Source organism: Cyanistes caeruleus, chromosome 1 (genome assembly GCF_971803275.1).
Source record: "Cyanistes caeruleus chromosome 1, bCyaCae1.hap1.1, whole genome shotgun sequence".
NCBI lineage: Eukaryota > Metazoa > Chordata > Aves > Passeriformes > Paridae > Cyanistes > Cyanistes caeruleus.
In genome coordinates, this window is record NC_141701.1 from 131228431 (window position 1) to 131243725 (window position 15295).

General features: G+C 39.2%; 1 protein-coding gene across 14 annotated transcripts in view; it reads right to left on the minus strand.

Annotated features, from left to right (window-relative positions):
* Window positions 1-15295, minus strand: part of ADAM22 (ADAM metallopeptidase domain 22) — a 124930-nt gene that overhangs the window by 6290 nt on the left and 103345 nt on the right. For 2 of the 14 annotated variants that reach the window (XM_086858375.1, XM_086858429.1), the window contains exons 27-29: window positions 14509-14616; window positions 11525-11625; window positions 10904-10970 (exon numbers count right to left, since the gene is read on the minus strand). The exons of 1 other annotated variant lie outside the window; for it this stretch is intronic. In XM_086858375.1, coding sequence (XP_086714501.1) covers window positions 10904-10970; window positions 11525-11625; window positions 14509-14616 — 276 coding nt within the window. Of the gene's footprint in view, window positions 1-5862; window positions 5950-8032; window positions 8144-10903; window positions 10971-11524; window positions 11626-14421; window positions 14617-15295 lie in introns of all 14 variants that reach the window. 11 more of the 14 variants (XM_086858320.1, XM_086858397.1, XM_086858345.1 and 8 more) reach the window with 11 other exon arrangements.

Below are 15295 nucleotides of genomic sequence, written 5' to 3' on the forward strand. Positions count from 1 at the left end.
GGTTGTCAGCAGTGCCCTGCTCCTCACTATCCATACAAGTCCTCTCATCTCTGCCCCCACTTGGACTAGTATGGATCACTAATAAACTATTTGTGGATCTAGAATGAAGAATATAAGGAGAAGAGGGAGAAGAAGGAAAAGGGGAAAAATAAGAAGAGCATATTTTATATATTAATAGTAATCCAATTCTTCATAAATTTTGCCCCACTGCTGCAGTAGAATTTTGAATTTTAGTTTTAAAATTTATAACAACACATTTGGAGATCAGAAACAAGGAGCTGGGCTAGTGCAATCTGACTTGGCAAGTCCTATCAGAAAGCCATTTATAAGGTAGCAGAGCCAGGGAGTGGCTCAGAATGATGGCATCTCCCATCTCTTTCACCACACCAGGCACAACACTCCCAACGCACCACAGGCTCTTCACATTTTAGATACTCTTAAGAGAAGGCCACAGTGAGAGGAAAAGCCACAGCCAATCTTCCTGTCCATCCATCTGAGCAGGTGATCCTGGAAGGAGTAATAATGCCCCAAAGGATGGGGCATCTTGAGTATTTTCCCTTCACAAGCAGGTCCTATGACCAGGATCCCTAATGGAGTCTTTTTATCCAGGAAACTTTTCACCCTAACTCAAACACAATGCTGCCTTTTCCAAAGATTTTGAAGGCCAAGCCTCCAGTGTAGCTGCCTACATATCCTTCTCAATCCCCCTTTGCACTGTCTGCTCACCTACGGCTTGCACATCTGAGGTGAGCTTTGCTGCTCAGCTGCAGCTGCAACACTGCAGCCATTACATCAAGAATGCAGTTGCACACTTACAGAAATGACCTTGCCCTCCCCTCGTAGGGCCTCACCACTTATTTTTGCTATCGAGTTACGTGCTGGTTTTTGTCATCTTAAGTGCCAACTACTGAGACTGTGAACATACATGACTCAGCAGACGCCCACAGATCTTACAATGTGTCTTCTGTGATAAACATTGTTTGAGGTGGTTTGGTCACCTTTTAGGTTGTGCCCTGCAATTGTGTATGTGCTGTGTATCCCAGATTTACATATACTTTAAATGAGAAAGGTCATGCCTGGCTCTTTCTCATTTATAGGATGGAGAGACAGCATTCAGGGACACTTGCAGGTAATGCTGGGGTTAAAGGTAGGAAAACTTGGCAGTTTTGGTCAAGGGTGGGATCCACTCAGCTTTCACTAGGGTTTCAGTTCTCCTGCAATCAAATCCATTAGCTTTCATGCCAAATGTTGCTTCCAGCTGAAACTTACACAAGAAACCAGTACACACCACAAGGGAGATTCAGAGGTTTTACTGCCAATCCCAAATGAAGCCATGCACCTCACCTGCAAAAATTCTAATTTTTGACCAGAAAGCAAGACAGAGTGGCCACTTTGTGTCTTTCTTTCCTGAAAGCTAAAACTAAGAGTCTGTGGAGACCATTCTGTGATTCACAACAAACACTGTAGCACCAGGAAGATATCTGGAAGCAGTCCCTGCAGACTTGGGCTTCCTGCTCAGCCTCCTGTCCCTAAACAGCAAATGTTGGCCCACAAGAAACAATGCAAAATGTGTCACTTGGTCACACAACTAAACATCTTGCAATTTTGAGTGTCATTTTAGCTGAACTCAAAGCAGGTGGTCTTTACAGATCTGAACTGTTCATGATCTGTGAGTGATTCTCTTTTGCAGACTTAGAAATAATGTAGTGAAATTCAATTAACATTCAACCTGATGAAAGCATTTCAAACACAAATATAGACCCTATCAGCCTAATCTTTTAGGCTGAATCTTGACCTTTACTGCTGTGGATTCAGCTCTTTGTATGACATCATCAGCCTAGATCCTACATTATTAAGTTAGGATCTTCTAAAAACATGGGTGTGGCTAAATATTTTAAAGTAAGTTCCTTTTAAAAGCTACAATGTGCACACATGTCCTCAGAAAGAGCAGCAGCAGAGGGGAGAGGAGGCTCATGGAGGAGCTGCAGAAGAGGCAATGGTTATGGTTTGAGCTGTCACTTGGAGCAGTGAACTATGCCTCAGAAGCAGGCACTCACATGCTTCAATGAGCTCCTCTCCCTAACTCTTGAAACAAAATCCTGATCCTACTGACATCAGTAGGCATTTTTTCATTGTCTGCCACCAATAACAGTATTTTGCTTTGGCTGTAATATGGAAGAGGCTTGTTTGTTTTTTACTTTAAGCACAGTCTAGAGCTGCCTCGGGAAGAGCAACTTGCCAAGGGCTGGTGATGGTTCTGGTCTCTGCTGGATGCCCACAAAGGAAGGTAATGAAGGTGGTCAGCTGAAGAGGAACTGAGAAAAAAATCAAGGATATAAAAGCACATTAGAAATAGGAGGGAAATGACAGCCTACTGTCTCCTCCTTCCATGCCCTTCTGATATGGCACAGCTGTTTTCCTTCTGCTTATGTGCTCTGAGTCTCCGTCTAAAAAAAATCCTTTGTTTATAAACTACTTTTGTATTTAAATAGAACTCATAAAATATAACTTATTGTAAATACTTGCATTAAATCAAATGTAGGCAGCTCAATAAGATGCCTTCTAGTCTTTTTTGTTTATAATTATCTACAGAAATGCCATTTTTGGGGCTTTTGGCAGTTTGTTTCCTGATTCCATCATGGCTCCATCAAGTCTTTCAGATTCAGTGAGAATTCTGAGTAATCCTTACCCATATTTCACAAGGCTAGCCTGTGCAGTAGACATTGTAATTGGCAGCAACCAGAATAAGCAGTCTTCACAGAGTCTTTATGAAGCACATTCATAAAATAACATCCCTTACGGCAAAACTAAAATCAGGGAGAGGCTTCCTGCCTGATTTTGTTGCTAAGGTTATGTGATTATAGCCTGGCATTCAACATCAAAATCTAGACTAGTCTTTGAGCAGGAAAATGAGTTTTCTTCACAGATCTTATTTTCTCACAGATAGGACTCCCACACCTGGGAGTTTTCTGGAGCCAGAGATACCAGCTACTATTATTATTATCATTAATAAAAAGTAATTATATAGAAATACCCATCAGATTTGTAGATTAAAAAAGAATTTACTAGGAAATAGGTGTTAGAGAGACAAATTATGATTTGTACAGGGTTTTTTAAGTAGATGGAGAAAATCTTGGGGATAACTAATATCTCTATTTTTTGAAAATCTGAAATATTCTTAGCAAATGTTTTTGTAATTTTTCATCATTCTATTTCAACTCTTCCTGCAACAGCACCAGTCATTACCATATTATTCCTAAAACTACATAGGGAAACAAGCTAAACAGCAGTATTACTTTCAGGACACATTTAAAAGAACAGAGAAATCAAAGATGATTAGTGACATGAATATTACTCAGCTAAATATCTGGTGTAAATGTCTTTTCCTGGGACTCTGACCCATAAAATATAGTACCAGCTGAACAGTCTGACTTCAGCCTGACTGTTTTATCAAGATCTGTTTTGTTTTGTTTGTGAATAAATTCACAGGCCCAGACTCAAACCCAACCAGAAGATGTTCTAACACACCATTCTAAAGAATAGTCTTTTCCTGTCCATGCTATCATTAAGCAAAATTGCATCTGATTTTTGTGGAGAAACTGTTAGTTCAACCTCTTGTAAACCCACAGCAACTCATTTCAGAAGACCTGATCTTCCATAATGTGTCTGCAGAATACTTCCCCATGATTACCTGATTTAATTAGGACAATACAGATTTCTAAATTTATTCTAGTTGCTCTCTGATTTCCAAAGGTAACTGCTGGAGGCAGTGATTAGTAAGCTTCTATGGTGCAAAAAATTTGATTTATGTTTTATCTCTGCTGATAAATGCCTTTAAAATTCACATGGGTCAGCTTAATCCTCATCTACATGCCAAAAATGCTTGGTTTATCTCAAATACAATTAGAAATGTGACTCATTCAGTGTAACAGCTGAATACCCTCAGGGGCAGGGTACACTCCCATCAATTTAATCTAGTTACTAAAAATATACTGATATTAAAAAATGAAAACCAAATTATGAGTATGCAAACAGATTTTTAAACATATTTAACTAAACCATTTAAAGTAACCTATTTTCAAATAGTGCTATCTTCATATTCCATCAATGTCTTTTTTTATGGCTATCAGAAGCTTCTGATATAAAAACCCTGAAAGACAGCCATGGGGTTATGTTATGGTGGGCAACTCTTGACCTTGCCTGAACAATAAAGGTCAAAAAGCTATTTTTAGAAACAGTTTTGGTAACAAAACACACCTCACTTCTTATGTGAGTTTGCCTAATTTCAGCTTCCAGTGACCTTTGGTCATTATCTGTCTTAGTTTACTAATCTAGAGGACCTCCCACACTCAGAGATTTTGCTCTATATGCAGTGATGTGGACTTCATGATCAGGTAAGTGTTCAACTGCTCCATTAAACTGAATAGCTTGAGGCTCTGCAGTCCTTTCTGTATTTTTCTGGGCTTAAATCTCCCCAGTTCTGGAAGGCACCTGCTGAACTGCAGACGCCAGACCTGGACCCTGTATCCTGGCGCTAAAACAACCAGACTCACAATTCTCCCTGAGAGAATGTCCAAGAACCAAGAGACCTGTCTGATACCAACTGGCACAATCACAACAACCTCCTGTAAGCCTTGGATTCTTGCACTGGGGATCTCTTCTTGCTTTTCAGGACCGAGATCAGGACTGATAGGCTAAAGTTTACTCATTTTTTGTATTTGTTTATAGGAAACTTTACTGCAGCTTACTCTGTCTGTGATTTATAAGGTGTTGAAAACAAACACAAATGGTTTTATAAAGTAACAATTTCATGGTGTTTCAAGACTTTGGGACATTTTTAGTTCTAAAAATGACTAAATTCCTACCCTGCCATTTAATGTCTGCTTGTTGCACTATTATTAGGTCTACTTGTGTAGAAAAATAAAGATTCTATTTACTTGTTCTTACCATCCTTCACTGTTTTGGCTGAAGATTTTGCTTATTATTTTGATTTGTGTTTCTGTAACTATCTTCATTTTTGATATGTCAGCTTACAGCTTCATGGATTTTGTTCACATGTTATTTGTCATAAATTGTGTTCTATTCTCTCCTATGCTGGTTCATTTTTTTCAGCTGATGCAGATAGCTGTCTCAGCTGTGGGACTGTGTCTTTTGGGAATCTACTGCAACATTCTCAGTCTCTTGACTCATGTCCAGCAGGGGCCCAGCCTCATGCATGCTTTTTCTCTATAACTTGGAATGTATCAGGTAATGCACACTTTTCCCTTTCAAAACAAGTGATGTTGCTGGTTGAACCCTACCTCACTTGTAACAGATTAATTAGCAGTTTGAAAATTAGAGCACAGAGTATATTCTCATACATTTAGTTTTCCAATTCCAATACATAAATGATTTCATTGCAGGCTGAGGGTAAAATATCACTACTTTTTATACTTTTTTCATTTGAATTTTAGTATGCACTATATAAGACAGTAGGTAGAGTCAATGTGTTATGAAACCACTTGCTTCAGTAAATTAACATTCTATTTAAATTAATACTACTTTATTAGTGATAAATATGTCTCATGCCCATATAACACTATTTGGCATAAAATGATGAGAAAGCTACTACAAGCTATAGATGATGGTGGGAACGCATGCACTACACACACCCTTTTCAATGGCTTCATTAAAACATTCAGAAAAAATAATTGTAAATTGCACATGAAGCCAAAAACAGACATCAAAATGCAGCAAAAGAAGAGGGGCCCTTTGCACCTAAGTAACTTGTATTGATTTATACAAGGTAGGAGTCCCAAGATATTTGTATATGCTGGAACAGCTCTAAAAAAATGAGAATTATAGAATTAATTTACAAAATACCTAAAGTATGGTCCTTCTGTGTTTTTATTCACATCTTCTACCCACTTAGCTACATTATATTCTCTTTTGAACCATGGGTTTAAATACCTGCAGAAAGCAATGGAAGGAACAGAGAAAGCAGAAGAACAAGAATAGAAAATCTGAGAACACACAGCACAAGCTCAGCAAGGATGTCTTCATCCCCAAAATGCAAGTGAATATGGCAAATAAATCAGTATGGATTTGGGTGAGGACTAGGCAACGTGTACAACTGCATGAGAAAATCTGACCTACAACAAGACTCATATGTTTGATTAATCTGGAAACTCTTTGGGATACATCATTCATTTAATGCCTTAAGGGTAAAATTCACTCCTATGCAGAGGGCCAGCATTAAGCTCATGGTTTGAACTCCCTCATGATGTCAAAACAAGGATGAAGGGGCATTTTGGCTTGAATCTTGAAGTTTGCTTGCCAAAGAAATACTTTTACACCCATCTAGATAAATTGCAAGATAATAGCTAAAGAAGCACAGAATCTTGGACTCGACCCTTTTTACAGGAATGAATTTCAGCCTCATTGTGTTAAACGGTTTGAATTCTTTGCCAGTATAGTGACGATTTTTACTCTTACAGGAAAACAGCCCTCTGATTTTTCAATGTTCATTTAGTTGGGCTTTAATGGAGGTGGGCTGCAGAGTTATCTCACATTTTACAGAAGCAATACTGACACCAAAACCACACTTTTTAGGAAAAAAACTGAGTTGTATACTCATATTAGTTACATTAAAATTATGAAATAAATATGATGTTTAATTATCTGACAACAGATTACCCGGGAAGAAGGAAACTTTTTTGCAATAAATTTTTTTCCCAACAACAAGATAAGCAAATTCCTCCCCCTCCTCTGTCACATTAACAAAAAAGGGCGATGCAGAAAATAGGAGTCTGCCTGAACCAATTTAAAGTTTGTTCTTGTTACATATGAATGGCAACAATCAAATGATTATTTGTGATCACCATCTTTATAAAACAGAAACTAGCACAATGAAATAGGAAACAAATTTTAACCAAGGAAAATGGGAAAGAAAATTCCTCTTTAAGTTATTTTTGATACTTCTGATACAATTCTTGCCACCCTTATTTATGGGAGTGACTGCAATGACCTCGCACATGGGAACAGGCCTTGCAAGGGATTGCTCAGATGAATAAAAGTTGGGCCAAATCATGTCATTCAACCCCCTCCATATTTCAAACAATGATGACAACATAAGCAGCAGCACTTTTTCAACTTCTTTTGCTCCTTTTTTGCTCTGGAACGTCTCTTCCCCACCCCGCGCAAGCACAGCCACAGCTCTCAGAAAGTACTCGCCCTCAGCCATAAGTGCTTCTAAGTAGCTTCCTCAGCTTGCTTATTTATCAGGAATCGGGAGTGCTTTATGCTTTCCATCTTGGGGTCTTAGAGAAAAAAAAGGTCAAAAGCAGTAGCGCAGCAAAACAGAGGAACCACAAGTGAAGCAACAGGCTGATGCCAGTGTCACCAGGAGCCAATAAACTTCTGCTTTAGCTTTAATTGTACGTTTTCTTGTACTCGCTGCAGTTCTTCAAACCTGCATTTTTTCATTTGAAAGTGTCTTTTGGTAACCATGAAACACTCCCAATCTGGCTTCCTGGATTAGAAAACTGTAAGATGCTATCAAAGCATGCAATTGTTGCACAACCATGTTGCAGGGTTTCCTGGATCTGGGTGTATTACAGACCTTCATTCACCACCTTAATCCATCTGTTACAAAAAAGGGTTAAACTCAAGTTACTGCAGACCACTACATTAAACCACTGGAAAGCCTTCAGGCTAATCTTTCTGGCCACATGTTGATTAGTAATGGCCAGAATCCACTTTCCTTTGAGTGAGAAATTCTGCTTTGAAACAGGGTGTCCTTACGCATAAGCCTAGAGCTAGACCGACAGCTCGACCTGGTTCGTAGCGCAACATGCAACAAGGCAAAAGACCTGGGCTCAAGAGTACTCGTACTCCTCAGGCTGGCGAGGAGGAAGGGTAGCTAGCGCTGCATCAGCAGGAGCACCTCCAAGCAGTCACGGTGTTTTGCCACAGTGAAACTATCGTATACTAGGGAAGGGACTTTTCACAGGATAAAACGGCAGCCCAGAATGCAGGGGCAGGTGAGACTGACCTGTGATCCCGACTCCCTGTTTGGGGGTGGTCGGAACCCCCTGGGCTTATGCCTTGGGCAGGGATTTGGTGGGCGAGAGAAAGCCCAGGCTCAGATGCATGGGTTACCCGGCTGCAAAAAGACAATATATAATAGAAAGTCTAAACCAAAGATGTTCGTATCAGTTACAACAACGAGGAAGACAAATGCTTATAGGAAAAGCAGTGCAAATTAACAAAGGTCTGAATTGCTATCTGTTCTTGGGACCTGTTTTAATGCAAGCTCCCAATTAAACTGTCAACTTATTCAGAAAACTCTCATCATTCCTGGATAACTCTAATTGATTTTAATAGAGAACTATTTATCAGGCCATTTCATCAGCCATGTTACTGAAAAAGCATTTGGCCGGCTGGCATTCTTTCCACATGTAATGAACCATCTGCCTTTAGTAAAGAATAATTATTATTAGTTATAAAACATCTAAAAACAATTAAAAATGTCCCAAAATATCTTTAGCAGTCTCCTCAGAGCTCCATGCTTAGCATAAGCCTTGTTTATGTATGTTAAGTCCAAGGGTCACGCTAAGGTGTGAGCAGGAGTTTTTCCAGGAGCTGCCCAAAGTGTTTGCAACTCTGTCAGTGCTGCTCATGAGGCCTGCAGACTTCAAACCTTGCTCAGTCCTTAAGAAATTTTATTTAAATGATTATTTGATGCTTGACTGTATATAAAAAAAGTATGTGCATAATGCGTGCAGTTACTGCAGACTCATGCATGCAAGTATCTTTGTAGGCAACCACACCAGTGTGCTTCTGCTAAAAAAAAAATTAATTCTGCACAAGGTATGGCATTAATAAATCAAATTTTAGAATGGCTAACTACAGTCTACTAATTACAGGAGACCAACACTTGTTATCCTTTTTCTTCCATCTCAACAAGTATGCTTTATTGGACTCCTAAGGGCCACACAGGTGGACTTTGTAAATACTGCTTCAGAACAGATTTCAGTATCATTCTGTATATCCCAGACTAGGTAGAAAGGTAAATTGGTCTGGGAGAAGCCTCCACGGATTCTGCAGCATCCTCAAAACAGCTGGTGTTGCTTTTTTAAATTTTTTTTCCCCTAAATGACTAAATGCTGGTTACAGTTAGATCATTCTCAGTTCATTTTCTCTCCTTGCAAAACAAGCTGTCCCTCTAACCAGACAGATAATTGCCCTCTAATAGCCCTGGCAATTCTCTCCATTCCCCACTGAACTGACACAGCATGTGGATCATTCAGTGGGAGCTCTTTCTCCAGCTGGTGACAGGACTCAGACAAGCCTTTCAGACCCATCAGGAAAAAGAGTATTTTCCTGCCTCTCCCAGGAACACACACACTGTGCTTCATCCCCAAAAGGTTGCTGCATGGCCCTTGGGAAGTACCAGCCTCCTCCCTGTAGCATCAGGGCTGCTGCTGGGTTGAGAGACCACCGTAACAAGCAGCAAGAAGGAAAGCAGAGAATTAGACGATAATTCAGGGGCACCTTTAAAAGAGAAACAAATACACAGGGGAAAAAGATTTCCAACTCACAGTATCTCTGTCTGTCTACTTATTTAGTGCTCCAAAGTTCTTAGAGCAAATCTCATTTGTGTTTGGCATTTTGGCCAGACTAATTTTGATTTTATAAATACTAAATTTTGATTTTATAATGAAATGGTTATTTTATGCAAGGAGGAAAGAAAATGAGCAAAATAACGTTTCAGTAAGAGTTTATCAGCACAAAGAGCACAGAGACTCTTGAGATAAACTCCTCCAAGGGCTAAAATTTCTGATTCCATGATGCCATTTTGACCATGCAATGTTATAATTGCAATGTGCATCGAAGTAGTATTTCTATAATTTTTAACACAGGGGTTTCTCTATGAACCCTACTCACCTCAAGACAGTGCACTGTAGGTGAAAGAAAAGTTTCAGTACAAACTCAAAATCCCCAAATCAAAGAAAATGGGGCCCAGAGAGCAGTTAGCATTATTAGCTTCCAGCAGGGTTGATACCAAGGCCATTTGCCCATCAAGGTGCAAAGTTAGTAGTCATGATATGGGGAAGGACACTGTCACTGCCATCATGGTCAAAGAAGGGGCCATTCATGTGGGGTACAACAGCAGACTAGTGATTTTGACAAGCCCAGAGGTTTCCAGCCATTCACCGCTCATTCACAAGAGGGGCCTGAGCCAAGAGGCTTAAGTGCATAAGAAAGGCTCTTTCAGTGTGGGGAGCACTGCACACATGGGTTCTTTGGGAAATGTAAACAATAAATCAATAAGCCAGCAACTCAAAACTGTAGTGGAAAAGTCTGGGGATCAGTCACTTGGTAGAGACTTTAATTACCCATTTATCGAAGGGCTTACTCAAGACTGGCTTTTTCAGGCTTACAATGGCAAACTTCAAGGTACTCTCAAAGCAGATGCCTCTCCTAAGATCTCCAGGAAGGTATGCAGAGATACAAATCTCTAACTCTGCAATGGCCCAACCCAAGGTGAAGACAAGGGTAGGAAACAGTCAGGTTATCAGAAACTCAGTATTGAACCAGGATACACTCAGCAATGGCAGTTTACTGTAGAGAAAAGACTGCAGTGATGGTGCAGGCTGCCACCATCACTGGGAATTGCTATGGGAACGACTGTGAGGTAGCCTACATAAAAAAAGAAAATTAATAGTTAATTTTTAAAGAATACATAAAAAGAGGTTGAAATACATTATCCAAACCATTTACAAGATTATCAGTCAGCAACCAGAATGGGCCACAGAGCAAAAATGCAGCTGTCTACTTTTCAGTACTCTTAATTTCCATCTACAAAACACAAATATGAAAACTCTACTTTTTGGCTTTGCTTTTTTAAATTCAGACTTACTCAGTTGAATTAGACCGTGGCCTAAATCTTTTGCCTCTGACTTTCTTTCTGTTTCCTCCTATATTACCTGAAAGAAATCAAAGGACAAAGACAGTAAAACAACTTGAAACTCACCTGCCCCATGCCAAACTGTATATTCTTTTTGCATCCATAGCAAAAGAGTTGCTACCTTTAACTTTAACCATTTAAATCCGACAAGTCTGTTCCTCTTGATTTACCTCACACACTTAGGTTATCTTCCTCTACTTTCTGCTGCAACTGTGCAGAGCAAAAAAACTCCTTTATTTCAGCTGTTATTTGGCAAAATCACTACACTTCAAGAAGAACACTAAACACTGCCTGGTAAAATCACAGAAGCTGGCAATAGTGAATAGATTTATTTCTCGTTTTTTATGTTAGCTCAAACTGGAGGGAAAAATTAAATGTAATTTCTTTGTGACAAAGCACAGTGCAAAAAAGGCACTTATGCAGGGTGCTGCTAAATCCTAATTCCAAGTTAATAACAATTAGCACAATTTTAAGGAGTCATGCTGCTGTCCTAAAATCAGCTAAAGCTTCAGCAGAGCAGCAATGGTCCAGAGGCTGGTTTCCACTGTGGCCAGCACAGTGGTTCACACTTACCTTGCCAAGAATTACTCCTAGGCCTCCCATTTTCACAAATGTCTGAAATATGTTTTGTGTCTGGGATCCTTTCACTCCAGGAATGAGATAATCCATTTGACCTGGAATAGGAGGGCTCAGATGTGGTTATTGTTAAGGGTATTGTCTCACATCAATGTTAGCTCAGTGGTTCGGTCACATTCCCGAGGCCAGTGACAAAACATAGCCTAAGGTCTGTCTGCACTAGCAGAGCATCCAGGATTTCTGATTTAACCCTGCAGTTACACCTTGCAGCTGTCCCTGCAGTGGTTCCATGTGCCCACGTTCAAGAGCTAGGCATCAGTACTGCTTTCTTTCTTGTCTACTGTGGAATGCATGAACAGTGGCGCACACCAGATTTCCTTTGGATTTGCAGCTCTGCCTCAGTTCCTAAACGGAAGATGCTCTTACAACTGTGCTCATTTCAAGGCTTTTTCATCTCACAGTCAAGCACATCCCACCTGCAGGCTGCCCACTCCCTCCTTATGCTGCTGCAGGAAAGCCAGGACAGCTTCCCTCACCCCACTGCTACCAGACTCAGGGGCTCAGGAGTGTGTGACAAGCATCCTCCCACACAGAGCTGGTAGTCCCAGGAGAGAGGTAACTCTGCCTCATTTTTTTCTAATTTCGAACATTTATATTTTATCAGCCAGTTGCTGCAGTATATACTTCTAATGCTAAACTCAAAGCCAAAAATAGTCTTTTTATCTAGGTGCTTGGTGCAAACTGTTTTTTCTTTTCTCTCGTATTGCCTCTAAGAGCCAGAGATGTATATGGCGATGTTCAACTTGGGGTTTTGCAACAGGCTGCTTCCTGTTGAACGAGAGCTGCTGCTCAGCTGTTTGCCATGTGATCTACAATTATTTCCGAAAGAGATGAGGAAGTTGAAAAATTCATAATAGATGGCTTACTTATTACAAAGTCTTGCTTAAAGAAACTATTTTTGTAGTTTTTAAGTCTGGATACTTGCATTTTTCAGTCTCTGCTTTCCTTGGAGGCATCTGAGAGATGCTCTTCAGTTTCTAGAAGCTCAGGCTAATCACAGCAACACTGAAGTAAGCCCAGGGTTTCATTAATTCAACCTTAATCACATCATGAAAGGTCTGAGAAACAACAGATCCACTGACAGATTTTCAAACATTTCCTCCTCCTAAAGGTCCCTTTCGGGTTCAGGAATATCTTGCTACATAATGTTTTTTGTCTTTGCTATTTCATAATAGCAAGAGTTATCATTAAGTTATGTATTAATCCTTGAACATCCTCTGAATACCAACTAATATTTCATAGTGCTTTCCAGCATGGAGAAGCCCAGGCAGCCCAGTCACTCTAACATCTCCCAAGAGATGCCATCCATACCGGCACAGAGAGGAAATCAAAACCAGCTCAGAAGGTAGGAGGTAGCACTCTGGGAATTCAAATGGAAGGACTATGTCAGCTGTATCACAATGTTAATGGAATATTTGTCAGACTTACTTTTTCAGACTTGACAGTGGCACAACATACCTGAACTGGTGGTGGGAACAACAAAACTCTCTAGTACAGACAGACCTTAGAAACCATTAGCTTTTTGGAACAAATAATAAAGAGAGACATATGAAATAAATGAAGTATGAAAAGAAACACAGATACTGTGTGAAAGAAGAAACACATTAATTTACAGTAATTTTTAAAAAAACTTTTTAAAATTGGTATTTAAACCTGATAGACAAAGCTGTGAAAACTTGCTTTCCCAAGACTTTTTTTCAAAATTTTAACTAAATTAAAAAAAGATTCTCCAACACAAACAGTGCATCATTTAAGGTTAGTGCTTGCTTCCTAAAAAAAGAACCCACATATCTAAACAGCTGAATTTAAAAATTAGAGATAATGAAGTAATCGATCCTGGAGTTTCCCTAATAACTTAGTCATTAGAACAAACTGAATGAAGTTGTATGTAAGATCAAGCTGCTATACCAAAATAGCAAATGTCACTACATATGTGTCCCTTGCATACGTTTCTCTTTACTTTCATTGAAACAATCACAAAGAAAATGGCTTCATCAACTGCACAGTTGTAGGCTGCTTAGTGAAACAAGAATTGAGAATTGCAATTTCCTGTGAAGCAGTTCATGACTGTCAATTCCCCTAGGACACAGTGCTTCTCATAAATTGTTTTACAGTTCTAGCTGGAGATTTTCATATAACGAATCCTTAAATGCAGAGGAACAGTGAGCATCATGATCTTAGCAATTACAAATGGCTCTCAATGCTTTTAAATGAATCTTCCCTTTTAAAATGTTGGATATTTTAGGCAACTGGAACCAGTAACAGACTTAATGAAATCTGATCAAGGGCAAAATCTAATTCTTTCTAATCTAATGACAGCAAGCAGAAAATGTCAGAAAGTCTTTGTAGAATTATTTTCTAAGATAACACTTGGCGACCATTTAGTATACTAGTCTAGTAAGTGGAATAAAATGCAATCACTATCATCTTTAAGATGAGAGAGCAGAAGTCTAAGTCAATACACTGGATTAATGACACTGACAAATAAAGATATAAAAATAACATTTATATTGAACATTTTATGTCTATAACTATTATTGAAGCAAGACAATGTTCCTTTTCTTTGATTACATGACCATGATTAAAAAAAGTTGTTGGCGTTTTATTTAAATTTTTTTCAGCCAGCAATTATTATTACAGTCTACTTGAAATCAACTCTCAAGCAGGGATATTATGAAAATTTTATTAAACAAAAATTGGTTTACAATGAAAAATTGTTTTTATTCTGGCCTAATCATACTAATTAGCAACTAGGACACAGGAGAAAAATCAGTAATCAAAGCAAAAAGGATACTATTTCAAACATTCCACAAAGAAAGAAGAAAGAGTCAAACCTGCTGCAAAACAATGAAATGTTCTGACTAATGGAATAATGGGTGATGGAACAGGTAGAAATCTGAAAATGCGACAGAAAAGCAGACCTCTTCTTAGAACTAGATGCAGAGTTTGTGCTGACTCCAGGAGGCATGTCGCTATAAAAAGAGTCGGCCTCTCCCGGCTTTTTAACATAATCTCCCTGGGGTATTTGTCTGAAGTGTAATAAACATTGTAGAGTCAGAAAACATGACAGGAACTAGAACGCACACAAACATGCACGAACATTAGTTTAGAAGAAAGAGGTAAGGATAGCAATCCTTGAGAAAACCTGTTAACCACACACAATTATTAATAAATAATTCAACCATCTGAGAGAAAACTCCCACACACTTCTGTTATGTGCAGAAAAGTAGATTATGTGGTTTTGGAAAGGGAGAACAAGGAACATTTCACTGGTTAACTCTGATGACAATTTTCAAAGTGAACAGTTGGTGATTCTTGAGACACTGGATAGCCAGTCCAGACATTTCAAATACCTCATCACGCTGGTTGCAAATAGCACCCTTGGATGCAGCACCAGTACTGAGCCTAAGCTGTATACATGCCTGCATCAAAGAGGAGCTCAGGAAAAGTGAATGCTCTTTTTCTTCTAAGGTAGATGTTTCCCATTTAACTTTTGTGATCATGATTGAATTCAAGAGTAGCAACCTGTTGAGTTGTTTAAACCTCTGGAGGACAAAACCTACAGTTTTTTAACTGATTTCTTGTGTAAGGGAACTAACACCATTGTCAGAGATTCTCAGCTACTCCTGATTACCACAGTAGCAGACTCAGTCTGCCAAGACACACAAAAGTGATGTAACAGTTTATTCTTTTCCAGAACTAGAAGCT